Below are 27,291 nucleotides of genomic sequence, written 5' to 3'. Positions count from 1 at the left end.
ACAAGCATTGTGTGTTTGTCCAAAATATTTAGATCAATTTGCAGTTTGTTTATAGGTTAAAACCAGTGTTTAATGAGTTTTAGCATGTATACTGTATTTAAAAAATGTAAAAAGCTAAAATAATTTCTAAAACAAGGTTTGTGAATAAAAAGTAGCTGTTTTGATACCTTTAGAAACAAACGGTGTTGGAGTTTAACAGATTTTCAGTAGGCCTTCTGAATACATGTACATAAAAAATAACATAAAATAATTTAAAAGAACAAAAACAAAGCCTTGAGCAACGAACGGAAGATTCTTCTAAAAATTTGACCCCAGCCATAGTACATTTACAATGGAAAAGTAATACATAATTTTATCATAAATTAAGTGTTGTTTTTTTTTTTTTTTGCTTATAAGAGCTTAAACGAGCAAAGTCAAAAATGTCAAGAAGAGAAATCATATTATTTTCTGTTCTGCTTTTTGATGACTTTTATTTTGAATCGTCTTCATCACATCCGCTAGCCATTTGGATTGTTTTCTGCTCGCGCTCGTGGTGTGATGAAATGAGTCCATGCTGTGGGCTATTGCGTTTAAGTGTTGGGTGATTGGCTCATGATTTATATGAAATGCATTAAAACAGTTTTAACGTTTAATCGATTAATTTAATTCGATGTAAACTGAATTGTCACGTGGGCACGCGCAAAGTAACGTAGCAGTGGCTCGGTTCATCCGGTCTGCTAACGTTAGCTGCTGTTGCACACAGAGCACTAACGTTCACTAGTAACTGTTGAGGAATGGGAAAAAACCGCAAACGAAAGGGACAGCCTCAACCTCCAGGAACTGGACCACCACCTGGGATGCGTCCCACAGGACCAGGCCCCCGTCCACCCAGACCTCCTCCTCCACGCGGCGGGTTTCGCCCGATGGGCCCACCCGGACCGAGGTTCCCCGGACCCCATTCCGATTTCGGACCGCGACCACCCAGAATGATGATGATGGATCCCATGGAAGGAGATGGGCGGTTTATGGGGAATGAGCCTTTCCACCCAATGGGTTTTCCCGATAGAGGTGAATTCAGACCGCCTTTCGATGGTCCCGGTGATCCACGCTTTCATCCAGAGTTTAGGAACAGACCACCAGGTCCGCGGTTTTTTCACCCGGAGTTTGAGTGTGGACCTCCGGAGTTCGATGACAGACCTCAATGCTTCGGCCCGCCTGATTTTTACGACAGAGGTCCAGATTTCTGTCCTCCGGACTTTCGGGGAGGACCTCCAAACTTTCACCCCTCTGAGTTTGACGATGGACCAGGTTTCCAAATGATCCCTGGATTCGACCAGATGGAGCATCACGGTCCAATAGATCCGCATTTTGTGCCACCAATGGATCCATATGTAAGTGTTCTAGAAACGTATGTAACGTCATTGACTAATTGTATACAGTATTGAGGTAAAGTTGGTTTTATATTCGCACATTCGCATAGTAATAACTTGTGACATGACTCCTGTATTGTTTAACGTTACCACTCTACTTTGAATATTGGGTTTGTAAGTGTGACTTCAAAACAACATAAGCTCTTTAAGTGACTGCGAACAATGTTGTACTTTGATAGTCGCTGCTGATATTTTTTGCCTATTTAGAATTAGCAAATAATGCTTTTACTAAGGAGAAAGTCAGAATGTGCCAATGCAACTTTACCTCAATGAATACAATTAATCTTTGTTCAAGCTGAGTTGCGTGGTAAACTAACTTCATAGAGGTAAAGTTGGTTTTATATTTGGATATTCAGACATTCTCATTAATAATATAATTTCATATAAAATATTCTTTGCAAATTCTAAATAGTGAAATCATATTAACAGCAAATGACTGATAAAGTACAACATTGTTCACAGTGAATTAGATAGTGTTAATGTTATGTAGAAGTCATACGTGCATGCTCATTCCAGTTGAATATTCAAAGTAACACGGTAAACAATACAGAGACTGCAAAATGAACGAATGTGCGAATATAAAACCAACTTTACCTCTATACTAATTTCTATTAAAGCATGTCACAAGTTGTCACAGTTCAAAAATGAACAAATGTGCGAATAAAAAACAACTTTACCTCAATATTGTGCAGCTTCAACACAAGGCGACGTTAAAGCTGTGGTAAAGTAGGTGATACATGGTCACATACCTCAGTAAAGTTAGTTTGACGTTTGGCATTGACAGACTTTGGCTGAAGGATTTTAGAAGACCAAAACAACATTTCAGATGTTTCAAAATATCCTCGATCAATTGATTTGTCTATTTAATGCCAGCCCAATCGAACCCATTTTTGTTACACAATCTGTTAAATCAGAATCATGACTTTTTTGATGCTGGAATTAATTCTGTAAATGTGTTTCTATTGTAGTTTGTGCATTTTTATCGGATAAATCTTACTCTGCTTCCAGCATCTTTGCATTTATTTCCATTAAGAATTGTTTTCATGCGTATACAAGTAGGTGGATGGAAGCTTGGCTAGTGTAATGCAGAATTAAACAAGTGTTTTATGTGTCATATTAACAAGGGGAATCATGCTTTTGGAGCCAGAGGAGGGTTTGCCGGACCACCACCTGATTTCCAGGGCCCTGCACCTGCACAAACACTACCTGAGGTATTTACATTTTTAATTCTAGCAATTCTATACTAAATTATTGCTATTTTGTCTTAGATCTGCAGTGTAATGTCTAATAAATATGCTCTTTTTTTAATAGAACCAACCTCCTCCTCCTCCTCCTCCTCCTGGAACTGCCGGTCCAAACCAACCTCAGAAGAAAAAGGATCAGTCGACAACAAAAGAGACTGAAGCTTCTAAATTGTTGGCAGCAAAAATAGCAGCATTTAAGAATATGTCTGCAAGGTATTTTCCTATTCATACATTTTTGGCATCTACAGTTGAAGTCAGAATTATTAGCACATTATTATTAAAGGCTTAACTTGGTTAATTAGGCAGGTTAAGGTTATTGGGAAAATCATTGTATAATGATGGTTTGTTCTGTAGACGATTAAAGAAAAATATAGCTTGAGGGGGGTAATAATATTGACCCTAAAATGGTATTTAAAAAATTAAAAACTGCTTTTATTCTAGCCAAAATAAAACAAATAAGACTTTCTCCAGAAGAAAAAATATTATAGGAAATACTGTGAAAAATGTCTTGCTCTCTTAAGCGTCATTTGGGAAATATTTGAAAAAGAAAAAATCACAGGAAGGTAAATAATTCTGACTTCAACAGTATTTTCTCAGTGTGTTCTTGAAAGTCGTGGGCTTTTTGCTGTTCTTACGTTGAAGTGTTGTGTGTTTTGTTTCAGCACTCCTCGTGGACGTTCACTGGGAGTTATTTCTTTCATTGGGGTTAGTATTGTTAGAATTGATATGCTATTATTAATATTGCTGTGGTGAAGATTTTTCACTGTCCTACCTAGATTTTGTGCCACATCTCAGAATACGGTACAGTTTTTTCACAAATACACACACCAACATGTCCACAGACCAAAAAAGTCATAATGCTATTAGTCAAAAGTGTTTAATGTTTTAAAAGAAGGCAGTTCTGCTCACCAAGCTTGCATTTATTTGATCAAAAACCCAGTAAAATTGTGAAATATTATTACAATTTTCTTATTGGATGTAGTTTCACATTTAATTTATTTTTTGATTTTAATCTGGATTTTCTTCATCATTTATTCTTCATTCTTCACCCTTCAGAAATCATTATAATATGATGATCTGCTGTTCTATTATATGATCAGTTATTATTGGTATGAAACCACTATTGATGACTCTTACAGTTATCAGTGCTGAAAAACTTGTCGTGCTTCATAGTATAGTGGAAATTGTCATACTTTTAGGATTTTTTGATGAAGAAGTAAGTTTAAAATAATAGCAAAAGTAATAGTAATTGTATATAGCTTATACATGTATTTGCTTTCTTGAATAGATTATTGAGCAGATCATGATTCTGGAACATTTGATGAATGACACTGAAGATTAATAGGACTTAAAATCCAGCTTTAAACAATATAATTGAAGGCAGTTTTATTTATTATTTAATATTGCAATAAAATGTCACACTTTCACGGTTTTTACTGTATTTTCTGTTAAATAAACGCAGCTTTTGTGAGAAGAATATTCGTAGTAACCCTATATCTTACATAGCAATACATATATAGGGTGTCCGTTGACGTCCTAAATTTGTCTTGGTGAAAGCTGCAGAAACCCTGATATAGATGTTTTAACCTGATTGGCTAAAGCAAAGATAGACAATGTCCAAATAGATATGCAGATGTTGGGTTGTGTCTTGCTAAACACAGGATATAGATAGTGTAGTAGAGGGCCAGACAGCCAGCAAGCTATTCAGAGCTGACCTCAGACCTGTGAGAATGATCCATGAAAGCATATAACACACACACAAAGTACAATCTGTTTTATACTCAAGGCTGTTTCTTGTACTTTCAGCCCTCCTGTCAAAACGGGCACAGTCTACATCAGGGTGTCAGCAAGGTCTTAAAAGTCTCAAAAACAAATTTTTAGGCCTAAAAAAAGTCTTAAATTGACTGAAATATGGTGTTGTAGGTCTTAAATCATTTTAAAAAGGTTGCAATTTTTCTTATTTTATGTATTGCTACCCAATCAGGCAAACACTCATCCAATCACCAACAATCTATCTCAATAATGTTTTTATTGAAATAGCAAGTCTATCATGCGTGATACAAAGGCATTTACTTAAAAATAATTAACACATGACATAGACAAATACCAAGGAAACCAATCTATTAATAGTCCAGTTCATGTCAAGACGTCTTCATGACCTCTGACCTGACTTGATAGAGCCTGAAAATAGAGATTTGACAGACAGAGACAGAGGAAGGAGACACTTAAACTGAACACATCACTAAATTAGGTAATGAATATCTTCATTCACTGATCAAAAGTCAAAGATTAAATACTGATAGAAATAATTATACTAATGCAGTCTCTTCATCCAGAGGAACTGAGCTTAGCCTGACAGTTGAAGAAATTAAAAAAGTGACATTTTTTTCTCCATTGCATCTATTCTAATGACATTGCATTAAAATTAAATTGGATCGTACTTCATTTTGATAGAGGCGAATCATATCAGTATCAGTAGCTGCTTTTTATGCATCTTTAATGTATCATATTTGTAGACATGATAAAGGCATGTTCAAAACTAGCAATTACAAACCTGCAATATTAATCACTTGGAGAAATACGTAGAATTGTAGACTGTTATTAATTACTGGAAATAAATGATGTCCCCTCCCTTGCACAAAGCACTTTTGACTTTTTATTGTTAAAACATTTTTCTAATTATAGAAAATTAATGTTTATGAAATGTTGTAAACTTAATCTGTTTGCATAGCCAGAGAAGTTAATATGGCAATAAACTCAAAACTCTTTCTTTCCCTTTTTTAGAATAACTGTGGTTTCATTGAGCGGGAGGATTTGAAGAAATTTTCTTTTGTTTTCGAGGCCTTTATTGGAAATCGAACTCTCTTGGTGCCTGGGGTTAAAGTGCATTTCACAGTAGTGAGAAACTTGGTAAGTATTTACAGTGGGGGAAATAAGTGTTCAACACATCACCATTCTTCTCAAAAAAACATATTTCCAAAGGTGCCGTTGACTTTAAATTTTCATCAGATGTTGGTAACAGCCAAAAAAATCTATATAAGAAAACAAATGTAATTTACAAATAAAGTCAGGTGTAATCCAATGAAAAGACACAGGGAAGAAGTATTGAACGCATGAAGAGAGGTGTAGAAATGCAGTGAAAGCCCAGACAGCAGCTGAAATCTCTCAGTAGTTCTTCAGCAACCCTCTGCCCTTCCTCAGTGTAAATGAATATCAGCTTTCAGTCCAATGTCTACATTAGCAGATGAAACCAGGGGGGCCATTTCAGCAAGACAATGATCAAAAACACAGCCAAGGAAACTCTCAAATGCTTTCAGAGAAAGAAAATCAAGCTGTAGAATGGCCCAACCAATCACCTGACTCCAATCCAATAGAAAATACAAAATAAAGATCAGATTTAATAGACGAGACCCTCAGAACCGTCAAGATTTTTAGGGCCTACTCACACTATGCCATCCGTACCGTGCCCAGGCCCGTTTCCCGGATCGTTTGAGAAGTGTGAGTGATTTTAATCGGGCTCAAGCACGGTTCACTTGGTTGGCCCTGGCCCGGTTGGAAGAGGTCTGCCTGAGCACGGTTCACTTGGGCTTTTGCACGGTACGAAACGAGACGTGACTTTTAAGGCACTGTTTCATATGGATTTATTAATCATTCTTACTGTTCAGTGATCGCAAACTGCCGTAGTTTATTAAAGACGAGAACTCCTCACAGCACGACAGCTGCACGCCTTCAGCAGACCTCCTCATTCCTGCAGCACAAGAGCTTTATGATTGTTTATGAGCGCCAAAATTGGCGGATCTGTTCGGCGAAATATCTGACTGCGTGTCCCCGCATCTTTAAGGACTGTTTGGCGAAATATTTGACTGCATGTCACTGCATAACAAACGACTGAAACGATATAGAGAAATCTCCACTGTGCTGCTGAGTGAGAGAGTGCTTCTCACTGAACAGCACAGCATCGATGACGTAAGCATGCCGAGGCCCGATATGGTGTGAGCGCGGGCCGTCGGGGGAGACGGGAGGGGGGACAAGCGTGCTTTGGCCCGGTTCGAGGCAACTGTACATAGTGTGAGTACGGCCTTACACTCTGTTGAAGTCTGTAAAAAAACTCACTTCTGAGCAAGGCATGTGACTTCGTTCTCCATATGAGAGGCGTCTTTAAGCTGCAACCAGCAATAAAGCCTTTTATATAAAGTATTAAATACGTTACAGTAGTTCAGGGTTTTTTTTTATGTGTGTTGTTACATTGTTATTACACATAATTTTTATTACTCATAATTATATTAATATAAAAATAGTATTACTTATTATTCAGATATTTTGTTTTATTTTTATGTTTGTATTTTTTGGGTTTTTACCAAAATCTGGTTCAATTTCATGTCAACAGTTCCTTTAGAAATATTATTCCCAGAACAAAAAACATGACACGTTGAATACTTTTCCCCTCACTGTATGTTGTTCATGTGATAGGAGTTGTGTATGCATTGCGAGTTTATTCAATGAAGCTTTTAAGATATTGATAATGTTTATGTGCTGTAACTCCTTGTGATATCAGGGCAAAGACTGTGCAGTTGACGTGAAAGTGGCACCAGGAGGAACTGATGACATTGACAGTACGGTGTATGAAGGCGTCGTTATCACCTCGCTTTATGATGTGAGTAAAAGCCACAGTAGTACTTTTATCATAAAATGAATTTAAAGGCCTTATCCTTCCATCCAAGTTAATACAGAGGAGATGATGCCAACCTTTAAGGACTTCAAGGCCAACACCTACACATGAATACACAAATTATCTTCAGTAAACATGTACATATATGCTATGAAACTGCAGGTTGGTTAAATATGTTTATATATAATAACTAATATTTGATTGTAACTTTAGCTTAATTTGATAGTAATTAGGGTTGGGCGATGTTGACCACTTTGGCATCGTACAATGTCTAATGTGAAACATCGCGATGGAGGATGGCATCGTCGTTGTAGGCTGGGGTGGTTGTTGTTAAATATCAATTAATTCATAACAAATTAATTAATTGTAGCCTACTGTTTTCACTTCCTGACCCACATGCTCTTTGCTTTACCCATAACCAAACCATAAATAAATAAAGTTACACATAAATAACCACCTGTCAATCACTTTATTTCCGCGGGACTCTGGCATGAATAGGCGGAGATCTGTGTTATAATGGCTTTTTCCCACACCTGCTGAAGGAGATAAGAGTTTGTTTGTAGTTCACTGTAATTTGTATTGTGATTGATGATAACTTCCATAAATTATTATTATTATGAGAAAATAATAACAAGTAAAGATGCGAGGGCTTGACCGTTTTTGTCGCATATGCGCCCAAAATTTTATCTATGAGACCTTAAAATATATTTGGAAGCATTTGTGCGAGTGCATACATTTTCACTGTTTTCACGGCAAAATCCTCACCATGTGCTCGGATTTAGGAGACATTTATGCAGAATGCATCTTCGCACCTAAAAACGCCAAACGCAGCGCTTGGAAACAGATTAAACTGTTGTTGTGTGAACTTGCTGAAGTAAAAAAAGCCTGCAGTGCTTGCCCCGCCTTTGTGCTCTTCTTATTGGTCCACTGCTTTAGAACTGAACGCGAATGGATTGGTTAATATCAGCTGTCAATCAATCAGTCAATGCATTCTACCTTCAGATGACAGGAGTTACCACCGCGGAAATGTGAAGCGCTGAGGATGAGAGAATGAAAACAACACTGACAGATTTACCTACAGTTACTAATAATGGCACATCTTATTAGTGGTCATGTTAATCCACTATTTACACTTTTCCAAGAGTGAATAAAAGACTTCCAGTGGCTTCAAGTCCGCTATGAAAATGACTAAAGCCATTCACTGTAAAGTCTGTGGGACAGGGTTTGCAGGTAACAGCGTTTCCCACTGAATCTACACATTTTTAAGCACGGGTACTGTATAATTCTTTATGTAATCCTCACGATGCTGTCAGCTATGCATGCGGCAGCTTTATGTGAAGTTTAGCACAGCTCATGAAAAGACCATTATTTCTATTAAGATGACATGCAAATAATAAGTTATATATCAATATAAATGTGGAACGAGGCGATGGATCAATATGCCGGCTCAGCATCGTGAAGTTTGTCGGCATCGTCTTTCGGCCCAATGCTAATAGTAATGCAATAATGTGCACCTTTTGCAAAGCTGCTTTAATACTATAATTATCGCAAAAAGCGCTATACAAATACACTTGAATTGAATTGAATTATGGAATTGGCAATTTTGGAAAATGTTTAACTTTAAATCCCAGACATGCCACAAAACTATTTTCATTTAACGACTATTTGGCTTTAAGAAACACCCCCCAAAAAAGGGTAACTGTAGTCAATTTCAGCTGTTTTTATAGATCAAACTGTGTTGGCTGAAAGAGCATAACATGCTATCATACAGAGGAAAAAAATATTTATTCACTTAATTCTGAGAACAATAGAAACATTAAATCTCCTTCTATGTGTATTTAAAGGAAGGTGCCAAGGAGACTAATCTGGGATGCATCAGGACTATCATCTCAACAGATCCCATTAAACTGCCCTACAGTAAAGCGGACACCAATTTAACCCTGCTGCTGTATGATCGCGTAGAGTTCCAGTTGCTGACCAATGTTATCACCAAGGAGCAAAGAGCCACAAACATCAAACCAAAAATACCAGACACTTTTCAGCTCACCAAAGAAGTCAGGGAGATGGTAAGATTCACATCATATAACACATTGTTTTGGTTGAGTCTGTGAAATTGAAGGACTGTTGGTGCTTTTTCTTAAGGTATGAGGTTTGACCTTAGTGCTGCATTTGACACAGTAGACCAAGCCATCTTATTGGCCTGCTTAGACCATTGTGTAGTGATTAAAAGAAGTACCCTGGATTGCTTTAAATCCTTTCTGTCCAATCGCAGTTTTACAGTCACTATTGGAGAACATTCATCTGAGGCAGCACATTTGTCATGTGGTGTTCCCCAGGGATCTATTTTAGGCTCAAACATGACACTCAAATCTACCTACCTTTAAAACCAAGTTCAAGTGGGATAGAGACTCTTATGCTATGCTTGTCGGATGTAAAACCCTGGTTGTCTTTGAACTTTCTAGATTTCAATGAGAGTAAGACTGAAATAATTTTGTTCGGCCTGTCAAACTCTTGCAGAGCACCCATAGTTAATCTTGAAAAATTAAGTTTTTCTGTGAAACCTTAGGTAAAAAATCTGGGTGTTATTCTGGATGATGGCTTGAGCTTTGACAAACAGATAAACGCAGTGGTCAAATCCTGTTATTTTCAGCTTCGGCGTTTAAAGGTTCAGGACACCCTGGAGAACTTTTTTTTTTTAATATTAACAGATTTGTGTGTGTTGAGCATCAGTTAAGACAATGTTAGCACCTGTCAGCTTTAATTGTGGGGAAAACTGGATAATTTTGAGCTTTTGTCTGCTAATTTCAGCTTCCGGGTTTAAAATAATTTTTGGGGCGGGATCAAAATCGGCGACGTAGCGCAGTACTGCAAGTGCAATGATGACGCGTCGGTTTCTCATTATTATTCATAGCGGAGTTTTCCTATCCTATGAGAAGAGCCGGCTGCTTAATTATTTATGAGAGCACGTGCTTTCCGAAGGCAGACCTGCCAGTTTCAAGCAAGCTGTGAGAGAGACACAGACAAACGGCACGTAGCCGTTCATGAAGGCTCGTATGTGTTTGTTTATATGATTCACGGGGTTTGTTGCATGTTTTTTCCCCGCGATCCTGTCAGGGCCGATCATACAGCAAAGCTGTGTGCTGCAAGCATTTTTGTCGGGAGAGCAGCATGAGAATTGAAGAATGGCGGACGTTGACTTTTATTAGGAGTTCGTTCACATTCAGACACATCGCCGTGCTGCTGTGTTTGCCTAAATCCTCTATATTACCAGCAGGGCTATTGGTTAAAATAGACAGGTCAGGAGACCTGCTGCACTGAGTCTGCATTCAAGATCTATAATTTAGACACGGGGATTGAGGGAGAATCCTCATAGTGTTTACATGAACACACTTATCTTTATAATGATATAAATTGTGGTTATGTGTATATGAAATTACGAATAACAAATGTAGCAGGGCATTAAATTACTGTTTATTTCTTTGCATTTTAACTTTGTGAACTATAAACTCATGCGTCTCACGGTTTGTGTCTCAGTTTGTGAGCTAACTGACAACAACAGTTGTTCGCTCCCCTTCTCCCCTGCTGGCCACGCCCACTCCTGCCTGATGCTCGCGGAGCTCCACGCCCATTAATTATGCATCTTTTGAAAAAATTCTGAAGTAGACTTTAACCGAAAGTGGGGGGTGTCATGGCCCTTTAAAAACAGTCAAATCGATTCTATCTAGAAAATAATCCATGCTATTACCACCACTAGATTGAACTATTGTAACTCATTATACTTTGGGATTAGTCAGAAATCTTTATCCCCTTTACAATTTCTGCTGCAAGGCTTTTAACAGGTACCAAGACACATGACCACATTTTTACCAGTCTTGCGCTCTTTGCACTGGCTGTCTGTGCACTATCGAGTCACTTTTAAAATTCTTCTCCTGGTTTTTAAATCTCTAGATGGCCTGGCACCTTCCTATCTGTCAGACATGTTAATTAAGCATCCGCCTGGTCGATCAGTCTCTTCGGTCATCTCTGAGATTGTTATGCATCTCTAAGTCGAGGCTGAAATGCAGAGGTGACCGTGCCTACGCAGTAGCTGGTCGTAGGTTGTGGAATGCTCTGCCCCTCTGTATTACATCTGTTTCATCCCTGCCTGTTTTTAAATCTAGGTTGTAGGGATGTAACGGTATTGTAAATGCCATCATACTGCAATAGCAATTTTTTTTATATTACCGTGGACGCACGACTCTAAAACTATAGGTCTTCTGAGAAAAGTTTGCTTGGGCGAATGGAGTCATCCGGAGATAGTGGGAACTACAATTCCCATCAGCCCAGGTATGGCCATCATCCTTTGCGGTCTGTTGTCGCTACTGATCTAGTAATGCGGAAATGGAGGGTACTGCTAGTAGCGGGGAAGAAAAGAGCTGGAAATAATCAAACCTAAACCAGGATTTAAATCGGATGTGCATTTCAGTTTGTCTCTAAAAAAAACGTACAAGAAAGGAGAAAAGGTGACCGACAAAGAAAAAAACAGTATGCAGGACAGACTGTGGGGAAATACAGGTCGTGGAATACGACTAAGGGCCTACTCGCACTATGCCATCCGTACCGTGCCCAGGCCCGTTTCCCGGATCGTTTGAGAAGTGTGAGTGATTTTAATCGGGCTCAAGCACGGTTCACTTGGCCGGCCCTGGCCCGGTTGGAAGAGGTGTGCCTGAGCACGGTTCACTTGGGCTAAACGCGCCAAAGCCCGAAACTGAAAGCGAGACGTGACTTTTAAGGGGCTGTTTTATATGGATTTATTAATCATTCTTACTGTTCAGTGAACGCAAACTGCCGTAGTTTATTAAAGACGCAAACCCCTCACAGCACGACAGCTGCGCCTTCAGCAGACCTCCTCATTCCTGCAGCACGAGAGCTTTATGATTGTTTATGAGCGCCAAAAGTAGCGGATCTGTTCGGCGAAATATCTGACTGCGTGTCCCCGCATCGTTAAGGACTGTTTAGCGAAATATTTGACGGCATATCAAACGACTGAAACAATATAACTAGAGAAATCTCCACTGTGCTGCTGAGTGAGAGAGTGCTTCTCACTGAACAGCGCAGCAGCGATGACGTAAGCGTGCCAAAGCCCGTTTGTGGTGTGAGCGCGGGCCGTCGGGAGAGACGGGACGGGAGCGTGTTTGGCCCGGTTCGAGGCAACTGTACCTAGTTTGAGTACGGCCTAACAGTCAAGGGGACAGCAGAACACAGCACACTGCTCAGATTGATGCAGACATTGACTTGTACTGCTAAGAGACCTCTATCTCACTCATAGCTTGTCCTCTCAAGTGGTGGAAAGACAATGCGCGTTACGCACTGCTGTCAACCTTGGCCAAGTCTCACTGTTCCAAAAACCTCAGTTCCAAATAAGAGGGTTTTTATCTGTTGCATGGGACATTGTAAATGCCCAGAGATCCCAGCTTTTACCAGATTATGTCCATATGGTAATTTACCTTAAAAAAAAACAGTCTCTGTCTGAATAAGTGAGTGTGTGAGTGAATTAGGTGAGCGTTCTCAAATACTCATTCAGCACATGGTCCAGCTGCAATAACCGTGCTGCTATTTTTATTTTTTTTTTCTGAGTTTTTAACAATATTGGGAGAACTATCCCTTTAACTCATACACTCATGACACTCATTCATTTTGACAAAAGTACCTAAGTTTCGTTTGTTTAAAGCTTTGCCGGTTAAACATTGACAGCCAATGCATATAAATACATAATGAGGGATGATAATGGGTTTTTATTAATTATTTAAGGGTTTTACACAGACAAACTTAATGCTTAGTTCTGGAAATATGTGTATTATTTTCTCCCTAGGGTGTGATCATGAGCAAGACTGATGGAAACCTGACCATCATGACAGAGAAACACGATAACCTGGCAGCCTCTGCTGCTGACAGTTTAACAGATGAGGAGCTGAATGTCATGGATGAAGTGGAGCTCACTGTTTTTATTGTAAGTAACATTATTCAGGGTTTCTGTGGCTCTTAAAGTCTTTTTCCTTGTTTGGAAATCAAAGCAGAAATTTTAATATGATCATGGGCTGAATTTTAATGGGTAGTTTCCTTGTGTGTTTCATTTCGTACACTCGCAAGACTTGGAAATGTCAGTACACGTTCTTTTGCGAAATGAGATGCTGAGATCTTCTTGATGCTTATATGACCTTTATAAATTTAAATGGAAACAAGCGCGCGAGGTAGTTGAAACGGTAGGCTACAAATAATTAATTCACCACCACCTACAATGACGATGACATCGTCCATCCCAATGTTTTACATTAGACATCGTACGATGCCAAATTGGTCAACATCGCCCAACCCTAGTTCTTACAGTACAAATGAAACCAAAACTAACCATATTATTTTGTTAGCGCACATTGCTAGTTTTGTGGTGAACAGTTCATCTGTGCATGTCATTAAGAAAAAAAATAATTGTTTGCCCTTTTCAGGTTTCAGTTAAATTCTCAGCTTACGTCTGTCTGAGGTATTGGGCGTGGCTAACATACTTAACCACGCCCCTCCAGCTGTCAGTTATGACAACAAACAGAAATGATGAGGTGGAGGAGGAGTCTGTTAGGTTGTAATAACTCTCTAAACCCTTTTCAAAATTCCTACTTTACTGCATCCAATTAGCTTGCAGTAGAAAAAACAAGCCACACCCACTGTTTTCTTATTTATTATTCAGTTTCTCTAGGAACTGCATCATAACACGAAATAAAAACAATTGTAGTTTTCGGTGCATGTGGACTTTAAGATACTGCTGTATTTATTCCCTCTTTAATCAATTCAATTTCTTTATTTGGTTTAATGTTGTTTTTTATTATCTTTTATAAATCCTGCAGAAGCACTGATTACTATTATACATTTATTTTTGGCATGTTGTGAGTTGTTTGGGCTGCTTCTTAATTTGTGTATTATTTGTGTTGAAGGTGGATGACACAAAGAAGGCTATCCGGCTCAAAAAGCTTCCTGATGGCTCTGTGACCTTCAATCAGCAAGCAAAAGGGAATGACAAGGTATTGTAGACTAATAAAAGGACTTCATTTTTTATGGCTGTCCAGTTGTGGAAAACGCTAAACTGTTCATGTTTACAGTGGAAGCCTGTGACCACCGAGGCAAACTGCAACATAAGCAGTGAGAAATATGAGGGAACGGTCATCAGAATCGCCTCAAAGGAAAGCTCAACTCTAGATAAAGAGGTAACCTTTTATATTCCCACAGGCTGAATAGTGTTTCACTAAACAAAAAGATGAAAAAACTAATTAAATGTTTGAATAGGGTATTTATTATGCTGAGCATTTTAAAAAATCCACAAATGCATAAAGAAACAACTTTTTGTTATCTTGTTTTGAGTAAATAATAAAGTTTTGTGAAATTTTTAAAAGCTCTCTATGTTGAATTGAAAATGCTCATGGAATATCATGGTTTTTAAAGGTCTAATCCAGACATTGAAAGTCATGGAAATTGTATATAAAAAATATAATTGCATATATTTTTGATCCAGGTCATAGAATGTCAAGGGTTTTATTTTATTGCATTTTTTTTTTCCATTTTACTTTTCATTTATGAAAATGCATTTGTGTGTGCGTGCGTGTGTGTGTATGTGTGTATGAAGAGTTCAGATGCAAAAGCCTCTAAACAACACTTTCGCCAAAAATGAGATAATGACATTGAGTGAATGGTTTAGGCACGTAGTACACCATCAATAAATAGATTTGCTTCAAATTATCTAAAGTGCAGTGTCAGCACATTCACAAATAACAGTTTGCTTGCAAAAGCCGATATATCCCGAGAACCAATCAGAAGGTAAGAACCGAATCATACGTTTTCAATGTAGCAGCGCACTGATACTCCGGCTTTTATAAGGAGACTGTTTTATTTCGCTTCCGATTTTGATTTTAAATTATGGAGTTTGATGAACTGGATGAGCCTGTCCGACTGTCAGTGAATGGCAAATGTAAATAACCCATACCTCAAAACTCTGTGCATTATCAGAAAAAGAAAACACAATGTGCAGTCGGAAGTGTAACATGCATACATAGCATTTGTTTGCGCAGCGGCGCTACTTTGAGTTTGATTTACTCTACATAAAATGGCAACTGCGTTTCACGAAAGACAAGAGTTAAGATGCATTTTATCCCACGTGGATGCTATGAGGATAAACACGGGACTAAGACATTAAGTATGGTGAGAATGAATGAATGACAGCTTCTAAAATTGTCTGAGAGACATACCCTTTTACCCAGTAGGCCTACATTGTGTTTTATTTGCTAATTTCAGCTATTTTTAACAGATAAATATAATGTATAAAACTGTACGCTATTTATATTACTTCATATTTAGTGATGCATTTAAAGACTTAACGTTCGTGCACACAGAATACTTTTCGGGACACTATGTTTAATGGTGATCAAAAGCACACCAGTGCTCAAAACAGCAGATGTAAAAACACACACACTTGTTTTTTTATTTATTTTTTTTTATTCTTAGCATAGTCATTGGTTCACGTTTGTACCAAAAAAAATGTGTATTCTTGCTTGAAGCTGCTAGTGTCTGTCCTGTTGCAAAATGTACTGAAATGTACTACAAAACTGTAATAGTTTGACCAAGGGGGTGCACTTCAATAATGCGGCTGAAATAGCAATACACCATGTGTTAAATCCATTTCTGTTTAGTTCAATTTTGACTTTTATCAGATTAAGGGAATAAAAAATATTGCTGTTTACATAGTTGACTCTTTTTCAGAGTATTGTCTTAATCGGAGTATTGGTGTACATGCACAGTCTCATTGTTTTTTGCAATGATCATGGCACTTAAAAAGAAAAAATATAGATTTTTACTTTTATTTTCTTTTGAGCAGATGGACTGTCAATTACCCACTTTGGGTCTTCTGGTCACTACATTAGAAGAAGGCACGGAGAAAAGGTTATCTTTTAAGTTGGGAGATGTGATGTCGAAAGCCACGATGATGAACGGAGACAAGGTCCAGTTCAACATTTGCTCCAACAGTGTAACCAATGAGGAGTGCGCCGTCAATGTGGAGATCCTGCCGGAAACCTTTCTGTCAGACACAGAGGAGCAACGAAAGATAGTGAGTGTCTTTATCTGTTTCATCCATGGTGATTTGTCCAGTTAACAAATGGTGTCAGGTGTGCATTCAGATACAGCAGGAAAAATAATATATTGTAGTATTGAGCACGTCACCATTTTTGTCAGAAAACATATGTCTAAAGGTGCTGTTGACTTTTGATTTAGATTTTTTTTTACCAGGGCAGGGTGATAAAATAGTATCTGTATTTTTTTATAATACACATTGGTCGATAACAATCGTTTGCAAAACATGTTAGTTATAATGTTATTAGGTGGTATTATGAGGCACAAGAATTCAATTTTTGCTAGTAGAAGTCGCATTTTTTGACTAATAACAAAGCCGGAGGTTGAAGATGCTATATAGGAGAGTCAATAAACTACACAAGGATGCAGTGGTGGTTGAAGAAGGCTTGTTTGATGGGATTGAGATGCACACAACTGTAGTTTAAACGAATGCAAATAATATTTTTATTATTATTTATAACTTTTTTTTGAGAGAATAGCACAGACACTGGAGACTGCAATATAAAAAAGCTATTTTTATACTGCAAACGCTGTCATTATGCTTTGGTCAAATGACATCATTGATTTGTTGAGATCTGGTCATAATGATCAATTCTATAATGCATGCACCAGGGATATGAATAATAATGAAATTGCCTTTAAAGTTGCCAATGTGTTCACCTTTCACTTGCACTTTGGTTTTTGAATGGCATTATTTAAAGGTGCTTTATGTAAGTTTTTGACTCTTCTAAAGCATAAAAATACCATAATATGTTTGCAGATATTTAAGAAACATGCTTTATTGAACATTCTTGTTTATCTGAAAAACAATGCTGAAGTCAGATGTTCTGCTTTGAAAATGTGCATTTCATTCTGGAACATCTGTGGTTATTAATTAGCAAATAATATAAATATTACAAATGTAAACATTAGTTGAGCAGGTAACCTTGTAACCCTGTCTCCTAACAACACGCTACTTGACTTGTGATAAGCAATTTGGCTGTTTGCACCAGACGAAACACGACAGAAATTAAAATGCAGCCATTCAGAAGCACTTAATAGTGCACTCACTGCACTCCAACGTAATGGTAAGGTTAATAATCTAATACATATTAAACCTCTTTAACATTATTAAATGTAGATGCTGAATCACTGATATGTGTTGGCTTGCACTGAGTCACAGCTCTAAGGTTCAATTTCAAAGGGTTAATTTATCTTTAAGTTCTGAGGTGAACTATCTGCTGCTGCTTTCAGTAGTACGGCAATAAATGTCATGTAAAATGGCATTCAGACTCACATTATTAGCATTTAACACTGAATAAAGCACATGAGGTGTACCTGAGCTGATTATTGTCAGATTTCTGTGGTTTAGCTACAATAAATAGAAGCCGTTTATATTATATAAATTTCAGATGTAGATTAGGACAAAAACTCCTTTTGATCTGGAAAATATTCCTTCTATCATTTTCTGCTGCTTGCAAATGTGTATTGATCCAAAAGTGCAATACCTAGTTTCACCACCGGGTGTCAAACTTACATACTGCACCTTTAACGGTTATTCCAGTGGCTGTGTGTGGAGCCTTCATCACCAAGCCCACGGTGTTCTTCTGTTTTTACTGAAATTAAGTTTTGCCGATAAAAAGTTTGTCAACTTGTTTGAATAAAATGTATTTAGCTGATAATTTAGTTTAGTAAAAGTATAAAGCGGACATATATTTGTCGCTGTTCTTTAATTTGTTGTTTATGCCTTCACCGTATGGGCCAGTGGATCATTTCTTTTTCAGGATTTTTTTCTAGGAGTCATAGTTTTTGATTAATTGTAATTGTTCATGTATTTAACAAAGATTTCTGGCCCATTCTCTTGTTCACCAGAACACCAAAATGGCTTATGTCGTTATCAATGGTTGGAATGTAGCTGATAACGTGCTCTTTAATTTAATTCACAACTTCAATCAACGTTTACTGTTGCTTATCGCATGCTTTCATCTATTAGGGACTTGTTATCAAGCTGGATGATAAATGTGGGTACATCAAGACACAACAGGAACCACAGCTATTATTTGACTTATGTGAGGTAATGGAGGACGCCAAACTCGCTTTGTCTGAAAAGGTTGAATTTACTCTAGTACCGGTAAGTTCTCTACATTTAAAACCCGTGATCTTTGTTGCATTATTGCAGTATTACTACAGTAACATTGTAGTTATGTTTTTTTTTTTCTGAAAAGAATGACAGGGCAACATTTTGTATGCTATTGTCAGTCCAGTTTTTTAATGTAATTGTTGTGCTATTTGAAGAACGAAGAAGTTGAAGGTGGAAAACAAGCTGTCAGAATAAGAAGGCTAAATGAGAGCGTCTTCACATCTGCACCAAAATTAGAGGCCTTTGGGGTGAAGGAGAAGGTGCTGTACTTCAACTTCTGTTGTTGTTAATCTACATTTTTACTAGTCGCTTAAACATGAGTAGATCTAATATCTGCATGTATGGCTTATGCTTTAACTAATCAAATAGTCAGTGCAATGTCTAGTAAGTCCGTTATATTAGCAGTTTATGCCGTTAGCTGTTTCATTTTCTGTGGTTTGATTGATCCCTAAAAATGGACTCTACTACATTTGCTTGGCTGCCTACAGAAGAAAATGACCATCAAATTGCTGAAGGATCCAAAAGACATCAAGCAAGAGGCCAAAACGGAAGAAAAAGACAGTGACTCAATGAATGTACAGTAAGTAAATCAGGAGTAAGAAGGTTTGTTTAGCCCACTGATTAGATGCTCTAAAGGAGTGCTTCATTCGTATGCTGTTACATTAACCGTAAGCCTAAAAAAGTTGCTTTATTTATTTTGTCTTGAGTGCATTACTTTTGACATGATTGAGCTTTTTTTGAATACAAAATTAAGTATTAAAGGTGACATCGGATGCAGAGTTGGGTCCACTTTTGCCTTCAGAACTGTCTTAAACCTTTATGGCATAGATTTAACAAAGTACCGGAAATATTCCTCAGAGATTTTGCTCCATATTGACATGATAGCATTACGCAGTTGCTGCTAACTTGTTGGCTGCACATCCGTAATGTGAATCTCCCTTTCCACCACATCCCAAAAGTACTCAATTGGATTGAGTTCTGGTGACTCTGGAGGTCATTTGAGTACAGTGAACTCAGTCATGTTCAAGAAACCAGTCTGAGATGATTCGCGCTTTATGACATGGTGCGTTATCCTACTGAAAGTAGCTATCAGAAGATGGGTACACTGTTTTCGTAAAGAAATGGACATGGTCAGCAACATATAGCAGTACGCCAAAAATGTTTTGCACACCATGCACAATCAAGTTCTGGGATATTCCCTTCATACGTTAAAGTAGTTCAGTTCACTACTGCCTTTTCTAGAGTTGGAAGTTTGAGTAAGGACACCTCTGAGTCTCTAAAGTTACATCTGATCAACCACTTTGCCAACCAATCCGCTTACAGGAGGAGGGTGGAGTCTATAGTATGCATGTAGGCAGGTACGGAACTAGCTGGATACCTCTATATCAGCTAGAATATTACGGCATTTGAATACATTTTTTAAAATCTGCTTTCTTTTCAACTTATTTGAGCTGGCAGATAAAGAAGAAACTCACAAAAATATCTACAAAAGTACAATATTCATCCGATGCCACCTTTAAATTATTATTAGAGAAGTAGTCATAAGTGCTGGATTGGACATTAAAAGTGATAGAGTAATCGAATCTTAGTATTGAAGCTATACAAGTTATATTTGCTTCAAACATACAAAATTCCCGTCTGGGTTAAGTAATTTTGTACTTTTGTATTGTAATTACAGTATAAGTATTGCTATCCATATATTGAGGTCAATTATGCTGTATAAATGCTGTATAAATGATGTAACCTCTGCAACAATTGAATAGAAAGTTGTTTCTACATTAATGTTTTTTATGTTTTTTTAATTTAATTATTTTTAGCAGGCCAAACAAGGCATCATCTGTAAATGATCTGAAGAAGGAAAGTGTTGTTAAACAAGAAAACGCTAAGGGTGATAGAGCGCGGAGCAGAAGCAGGGAAAGTAGTCGACGTAGGTATAGTCGTAGTAGGAGCAGAAGCAGAGAGCGTGGCCGACGCAGATACAGCCGAAGCAGAAGCAGGAGTCAAGACAGAAGCAGGAGCCATCACAAGAAGTACAGAAGTTCCAGTCGTGAAAGGAAGGACGGCCGATACAGGTCCAAACGCAGTCGGAGCAGAGATCGCTCGGAGAGATCCCGTCGGAGTAACAGTCGCAGCAGAAGCAGAGAAAGGAGCAGCCAAAAATCCAGAAAGAGAAGCCGCAGCCCCGTTGACCAATATGGTCGCAGCATTAAACTAAACCCTTCTAAGGAATCAGACAGCAAAAAGAAAGTTAAAAGCCCTGATGGTGATGTAGATGATGAGTTGTTGAGAAAAAAGCGAGAGCTGATGGAGCTCAATGAGCTGATTGCTCGTAAAAAAGCTATCGTTGCTTTGGAGCAAAGTGCCAAAAAAATTGAACCTGAGGGAGAAAGTGGAGTTACGACATTTGATTATGAACATATGCATCGGGAGAATGTGTGGACGCCTGACCTAAAACCAGTGAAATCTATTTTGAAGAAGCAGTCTGAACCTTCCATTGATCCCATACCTCAGGTTTGTGTCAATTTGGGCTTTTCGTTTTGTATTGAATTGGTTTCTTGCACATCTCACTGTCTGTCTTATCTTTTCCAAGGCTTCTGCAAGCAAGGAAGCTCCTGCTCCTGTTAAGAGTGAGAATCAAGAAATGCAAATTGGATACCATCAACAAACTAGTGCTTATAGCTCAATTATACCTGGCTTGTCTCTATTTGAAACCAACTCTGAACTATTTGAAACCAACTCGGCGAAATCTGAGAAGATATATTTACCTCTTATTGAGAATGAAGAATTGATTAGGAAGAAGATGCAATTGGATGAACTCAGTGAGACCTTAGCACGTAAAAGAGCAATCATGGCCATGAAACAGAAAGTCAAAGTTCTGCAAGACTTGGAACCTGAAATGGAAACAGAGTATGATGTGGACTCAGACAACGATGATCAACTTGTATTGTCTAAAGGAAACCTATGGAGCTCTAAAGTAAAACCCGATATTCAGCCCAAAAAGTCCATCTTGAAGAGGCAGTCAGAAGTTCTCAGCTCTCAGGTTTGTTAATTTGTAAAATGTCAAATTAAGATTAGCACTCTAGTTCCACTAGGTGGAAAAAACTAGCATTAGGTGGTAAAGCTGGTTTTCCAAGCATGGCTGTGTAGTTACATGGCCAGATTATGTGCTTTTCCAGTTATATCAGGTTTAATTTTGGATGAGATGGTATGACCAAGACATTTTAAAGTCAATCTTGATGGTAAAATGGCTGATTTAAATCATCAAGAAAGCATATCTATCTAGCTACCATCTGAAGCTGGGCTTAGCTGCTGGGATGCCCTCTACTATATTTATTTATTTATTAGGACTGTCGATGTACGTGTAGAAAAGTATGTGTTAATCTTGATCGTGGTCTTTAAACAAAGAAATGCATGGCAATCTAGTTTAAGGAGACATGTCCTCTGTATTTATCATGTTTTATTCGTATAATTTATTATTTTAACTAACCTTAAGTGAATAAGTGCAGAAGTCTATTGTGATCGGTTAGCTGTCAGGGGTTAATCTCACCAAGCGCACTTTTCCATTCTGTGAATGCGAGGCTCACCGCACTGCCTTTTTTGTCGACAAGAAAAAAGAAGTTTGATGCACTTGGTCTTTAGGCAATGACTGAATCAGGTGCGTATTATGTGCAAGCATTTGTGTTGATATTGTTATAATTGAAATTTTTAATAATATTGTGATGTTCAATATTTGTCTTTTGTTTCAAGTCATACAGCTCTGGATAACTCCAAACAGAGGCCACAAGTCTCTCCTCGATCTTTAAACGTTTCTGTAGTCTTGACAATACAAACACAGAAACCCTGTTGAACCCAAGATAAACCCAATTAATTTTATCCAGTTCAACTATACCACATGTTTTTCGACTGTGGGGGAAACCAGAGCACCCAAAGCAATCCACGTGAACATGTGGAGAACATGCAAACCCCACACTGAAATGTCTCCTGGTCCAGTTAGGACTTGAATCAGCAACCTTTTTGCTGTGTAGTGACAGTGCTAACCCCTTCGCAACCGTGTCGCCTCCCAATATCATACAGTTTATGTATTCTTGTACCATTAGTTCCTGTTGATGGTGATCTTGAAAGATGTTGATTGGCCTGCAGTCAGTGACGATTCATTTACATTTTCAATCAACTTTGCGTTTGGTTCAAAGATAGTTTTTCAGACTTCAAGAAATGTACCTCAAACAAAAAGAAATATAAACACGTTAACATTTTCAGATTAATTGCATGTGGTAATGCATTAACAATGACTACGTTTACATGGACACCAGTAATCAAATTATTTGCCTTGATCTGAATAAGAAAATAATATGTTTAAGGTGTTTGCATGAGTTGCTTTTTTGAATGTTTTTTTTTATAATCCTATTCTACATCTTATAGCACATACTTTGATTAATATCAACACGCTATCCACATTTCCTTCAGAATTTCACGTAATTTTGGGTGTTTCATTTTTAATTTGTCGACTTTAACTGCAGTTTGGCACTTTCACTTTTATTCAAGAACTTTTCATGCATGCCCCATGTGATAAACGAGATGTTAGATGAGAGTATGAACCGCTGGAAGAGTGTAGTTTTTTTTTAGATTTATTTTTGGCCTTTTTGCCTTTATTAGATAGGACAGTATTTAGACAGGAAGCGATGTTGGAGAGAGAGAGAGAGGGGTAGGGAAATGTCCTCGAGCCGGGAGGCTATTGCGCCACTAGGCTATTGCGCCAACAGAAGAGTGTAGTTTTAATGGAATTTGATACACATGGGGGAAAAAAACGCGATGGTGTCTGTGGTCTTGCACTGACTCAGTGGGTGCAGAGAATAGTGTCAATCTGACGTGTGTATAGACTATCCTGTCGTAAAATGTGGCGGAAATCTTACATAAAGGTAATAGTTTAAGGTGTTTACATGTCTGTACTGCACTTCAGTAATGCAGCTAAAACTGGCATACTACCTGTCCTAATGCGATTTCTGTTCTGTTCGATTATGACCGTAATCAGATTAATCAAAAATCGCTGTTCACATGGTAGCCTCTTAATCAGAGTTTTGTCTTGGTTGTATTGGTGTTCATGTAAACGTAGTCCTTGACAGCCCTAATATATATTATTCTGCATTTTGAAAAAGCACACCTTACAGACTACAGTATAACTGGAGGCGCGCTAGCAAGCTCTGATTGACGTCAGACCCCTATGAATGTTTTAGCTCAGTGGTGGGAAATTATTATTTTATAAAAGTGCAAAATGCAAGCACAGTATTTATTTTTTGCGTTTTATGCTTTGCAGAGTGACCCAACCTCAGTTGATAAATATGATCAACCATCTCCGGATGATTCTCCATTTACAATACCATCCCCTCAGGCAAAAGCAGCAGCATTGTTTAACCGGCCTTTAAATCCGCAGCCTATTCAATCAGTTTCTTTAGGCTTTTTCAATCGAATGAAGCAGGAGACTCCAGCAGCCCCTCGAGTGACTGAAACGCCCACTTTTAACAAACTAGTCATGCCACAGTTACTGATGCAAGCAGCCAGCTCAAAATCTTTACTCAGCCAGAAGCCTTCCACCGTTTCCAAAGCTCACGATGACCAGCCTGGAGTATCATCTCGGCAGCCTCAAAACCCTCCCCAAAGCAGTATCCCTTCAACAAGCCAGAGTTCTTCATCAGATAAAAAGTGCAATCTTACCACTCAAATGGAGCGCTTCCTTAGTGCTCTCAACAAGGCCGACACTAGTGTTGTTAACTCGTTGTTTCAGGAGGCTAGAAAGGACCAAGCTCTAATGAACACCAAGAAACCTGCTCCAATGCAAGCCGAGAGAAGAATTCCCTTAATTGATGAGATATATGATCCTTTTAAGGAAGACGAAGACAATAATCAGCCTACTCTTTTGGGAAAACATTCTGGCCCAGAACGAGTTGCAAAGGACTCCAACAGAGATGACCTCCTGCCTCATGAAAGAGCCGTTCAGGATGGTAGTGGCTTTTCTCGACTTGTTGGAATGAAGTATAGTGTAGACCCTACTTCAAAAGCTGAGAAGAACCCATACGAGCATCAAATGCTTTCTGAAAATTGGAGCATGTTTAAAGAAGATCCCAATCTGTACCCCGAGCAATGGAAGCAGTACGAAAAGGATGCCAATCTGTTTGCAACAGAACAAAAACAATACCCCGAAGAACATAGTCAGCCTGTAGAGTATGAGGATGTCAGACAAGATGTCCAGCACTCCTACGGAGAAGAAAGAAGGATGCCTGGTGCGTTTAGCAAAACCTTAGCCCGTCAGGAGTCCGAGGAAAGCACTGAAGAAAAAGACAGAAAGTTAGAGAACTTTGAAAAGCTTCAGAGTCTTCTTCAAACCATAGGGCTTAACCTAGACACTTCAGAGGTTAGCAAGTTAGCTGACAGGACGCAAGAGCGATTGTATGGTAAGATGAAAAAACCTCTTAGCGCCGCATCTCACTCCTTTGAGCACAAAAGGGAGCGATCGATGAGCCGATCAGAGCAGAGAGGCAGTAGCAGTAGGGCAGATTCATCAGACTCTGAGAGCTTCAGGTCTGTTTCGCCAGCTCAGTCGTCATCTCGAAAGGTGTACATGAGCTATAAAGAGCTCAAATCCGAAAACCAGGATGAAGTTGGAGAGGTAGACCTAACTAGTATTAAGAGAACCATAATAAATGTAAAACTGACAGAAGACAAACAGGATTCATACAGTACTTCATCTGAGCAAAAGGCGGCTACTGAAGGTTCATTCCAGCCAGGGACCGCTCAGCAGGACTATTCCCAGTATACCCAGAATTACGGCACGTCAGCTCCGCAGTATTCACAGTATCAAAGCAGTAGTCAGCATGCTTGGGGTGCGTACCCTTACGGCACAGCACCTTCATCCTCTCAAGTAGGTTATACTAGTGGTCAACAAGCAATGGCACCACATATGACGGCTGCTTATAATCCATACGGTTCATACAATGCATCAATGTCCAATCCATATTATATGCATCCAACCTATATGCCACATTCCTATGGTCAGTTATCCACCCCTATCCCTCAACAACAATCTGCAAGTAATGTTTCCTATGCTAAGCCAGTGGTTGTTAAAAACACAGCTGACAAAATAAAGCCCCCTGTTAGATGCCTCACAACCATAGAAACTAAACAAATTAAAATGGATAGTACACTTATTAGCATACAAACTGTAGAGGACACTGAAGCGAAATCTTCAACCGAGGACGCCAAGGATAAACAAGTCCCAGCCATAACAGAAGACGACATCAAGGCTAAGCAGAAGAAAAGGGTATGACATCTTTCTTCAAACTTCTCATGTGGAATCCTTTGTTTGTTCCTGAGTATCTCTGTTATAATTAATACACATTGTCATACTTTTGTAAATTCTGCGATGTAGAAAAGGTCAGATGCTACACAAAGGACAATGTTGCTTATTACCTTCAGTTCATCTGTAATATCCTAAATCTGCGATTGATAAATGTGCTGATTGTTTTAGCGCCGTTTTGTCAATGAGAGTTTTGTTCTTATATAATTGTGCTCTGGGCAGCTCGAACAGTTTAACCAGAGAATGAAGCTGAAGAAAGAGAAGCAAATGGAAGCCCAGCGATCGCGTGGACAAAACCAAAATTCAGCTCCAGGTATTAGTATTTCCAGAGTCTTGAGGTTCAAGCATTTGTTGACTTCTTAAGAGCGTCAGATGCTATCAGTTGCATTGTTTTGTTGTTCTTTTGTCTTGCAAGGAAGACTTGATTACCTTAGTTGTGCAGAGCAATGCTGGGATCTCAAGGAAGTGGTAGTTCAGGTAGTTCTCAGGTCATGATAGGGGACTAATATTAGATCACACTGTAGCCTTTAAAAATGGCCAGCCATGTGTCAGAATTTTGGAAAACGAAAGCATTTTGGATATTGAAAATGTGTGTATTTTTTTAATACCTTGAAACTGCAATTTAGATTCATTTGTATGGACAGTAGTGATGGGAAGTTCAGATCATTTTACTGGCTCGGACCTTCGAGTCTCGTTCAATTCGCTCATCTCGTTCAATCCGTTCAGCTCGTTCGATCTGTTCAGCTCGTATGATCCGTTCAGCTCGTTCGATCCGTGCATCCAGTTCGATCCGTTCAGCTCGTTCGATCCGTTCATTTAGTTCAATCCGTGCATTCAGTTGGATCCGTTCATTCCGTTCGATCTGTGCATTTAGCTCGATCCGTGCATTTAGTTCAATCCATTCAGCTTTTTCGATCTGTTCATCTCGCTTGATCCGTTCGATCCATTTAGTTCGTTACATCCTTTCGGCTCGTTTGATCGGTTCAGCTCGTTCGGTTCGTACAGCTCGTTCGATCAGGTCATCTCGTTCGGTTCGTACAGCTCGTTCGATCAGGTCATCTCGTTCGGTTCGTTCAGCTCGTTCGATCCGTTCATACTCGCTCAAGTCGTTTATCTTGATTCTTCCACACATCTACAACTAGCCCAAATGTTAATCACACAACAAACAAGTCAGAAGTAGAATGCTACAATACAATGCAATACAATGCAAGGCTAAGAAAGAGAACATAATCCTTCATTGTTTACCTGGTGTTTTAAATATGATTAGCTCTTCTCACCTCTTCTGGCATGTCTTCAAATTTGAGTCATTCGTTCACCTGACACTGATAGTCCCATAGTCCCATCTTCGGGTTTTT

At 38.6% G+C, this 27,291-nt stretch overlaps 1 protein-coding gene across 2 annotated transcripts in view; it reads left to right on the top strand.

The window, feature by feature from the left end:
• The first annotated feature begins 507 nt into the window (after positions 1-507).
• The window catches only part of si:dkeyp-121d4.3, a 29,601-nt gene continuing 2,817 nt past the window's right edge, over positions 508-27,291 (top strand). Inside the window, exons 1-18 of one of the 2 annotated variants that reach the window (XM_005156511.6) lie at positions 508-1,370; positions 2,534-2,620; positions 2,721-2,866; positions 3,316-3,358; positions 5,438-5,563; positions 7,209-7,307; positions 9,167-9,388; positions 13,174-13,311; positions 14,285-14,371; positions 14,450-14,554; positions 16,216-16,446; positions 18,442-18,579; positions 18,744-18,848; positions 19,077-19,168; positions 20,409-21,099; positions 21,179-21,628; positions 23,900-25,900; positions 26,159-26,249. In XM_005156511.6, the coding sequence (XP_005156568.2) occupies positions 774-1,370; positions 2,534-2,620; positions 2,721-2,866; positions 3,316-3,358; positions 5,438-5,563; positions 7,209-7,307; positions 9,167-9,388; positions 13,174-13,311; positions 14,285-14,371; positions 14,450-14,554; positions 16,216-16,446; positions 18,442-18,579; positions 18,744-18,848; positions 19,077-19,168; positions 20,409-21,099; positions 21,179-21,628; positions 23,900-25,900; positions 26,159-26,249 (5,449 nt within the window). In that variant the 5' untranslated portion in view covers positions 508-773. Of the gene's footprint in view, positions 1,371-2,533; positions 2,621-2,720; positions 2,867-3,315; positions 3,359-5,437; positions 5,564-7,208; positions 7,308-9,166; positions 9,389-13,173; positions 13,312-14,284; positions 14,372-14,449; positions 14,555-16,215; positions 16,447-18,441; positions 18,580-18,743; positions 18,849-19,076; positions 19,169-20,405; positions 21,100-21,178; positions 21,629-23,899; positions 25,901-26,158; positions 26,250-27,291 lie in introns of both variants that reach the window. The other variant, XM_009307078.5, reaches the window with a different exon arrangement.

The sequence above is a fragment of the Danio rerio genome, chromosome 13 (assembly GCF_049306965.1).
Source record: "Danio rerio strain Tuebingen ecotype United States chromosome 13, GRCz12tu, whole genome shotgun sequence".
Taxonomy (NCBI): domain Eukaryota; kingdom Metazoa; phylum Chordata; class Actinopteri; order Cypriniformes; family Danionidae; genus Danio; species Danio rerio.
Note: the sequence above shows the minus strand (reverse complement) of the source record. Positions and strands in the feature narration are given on the sequence as shown.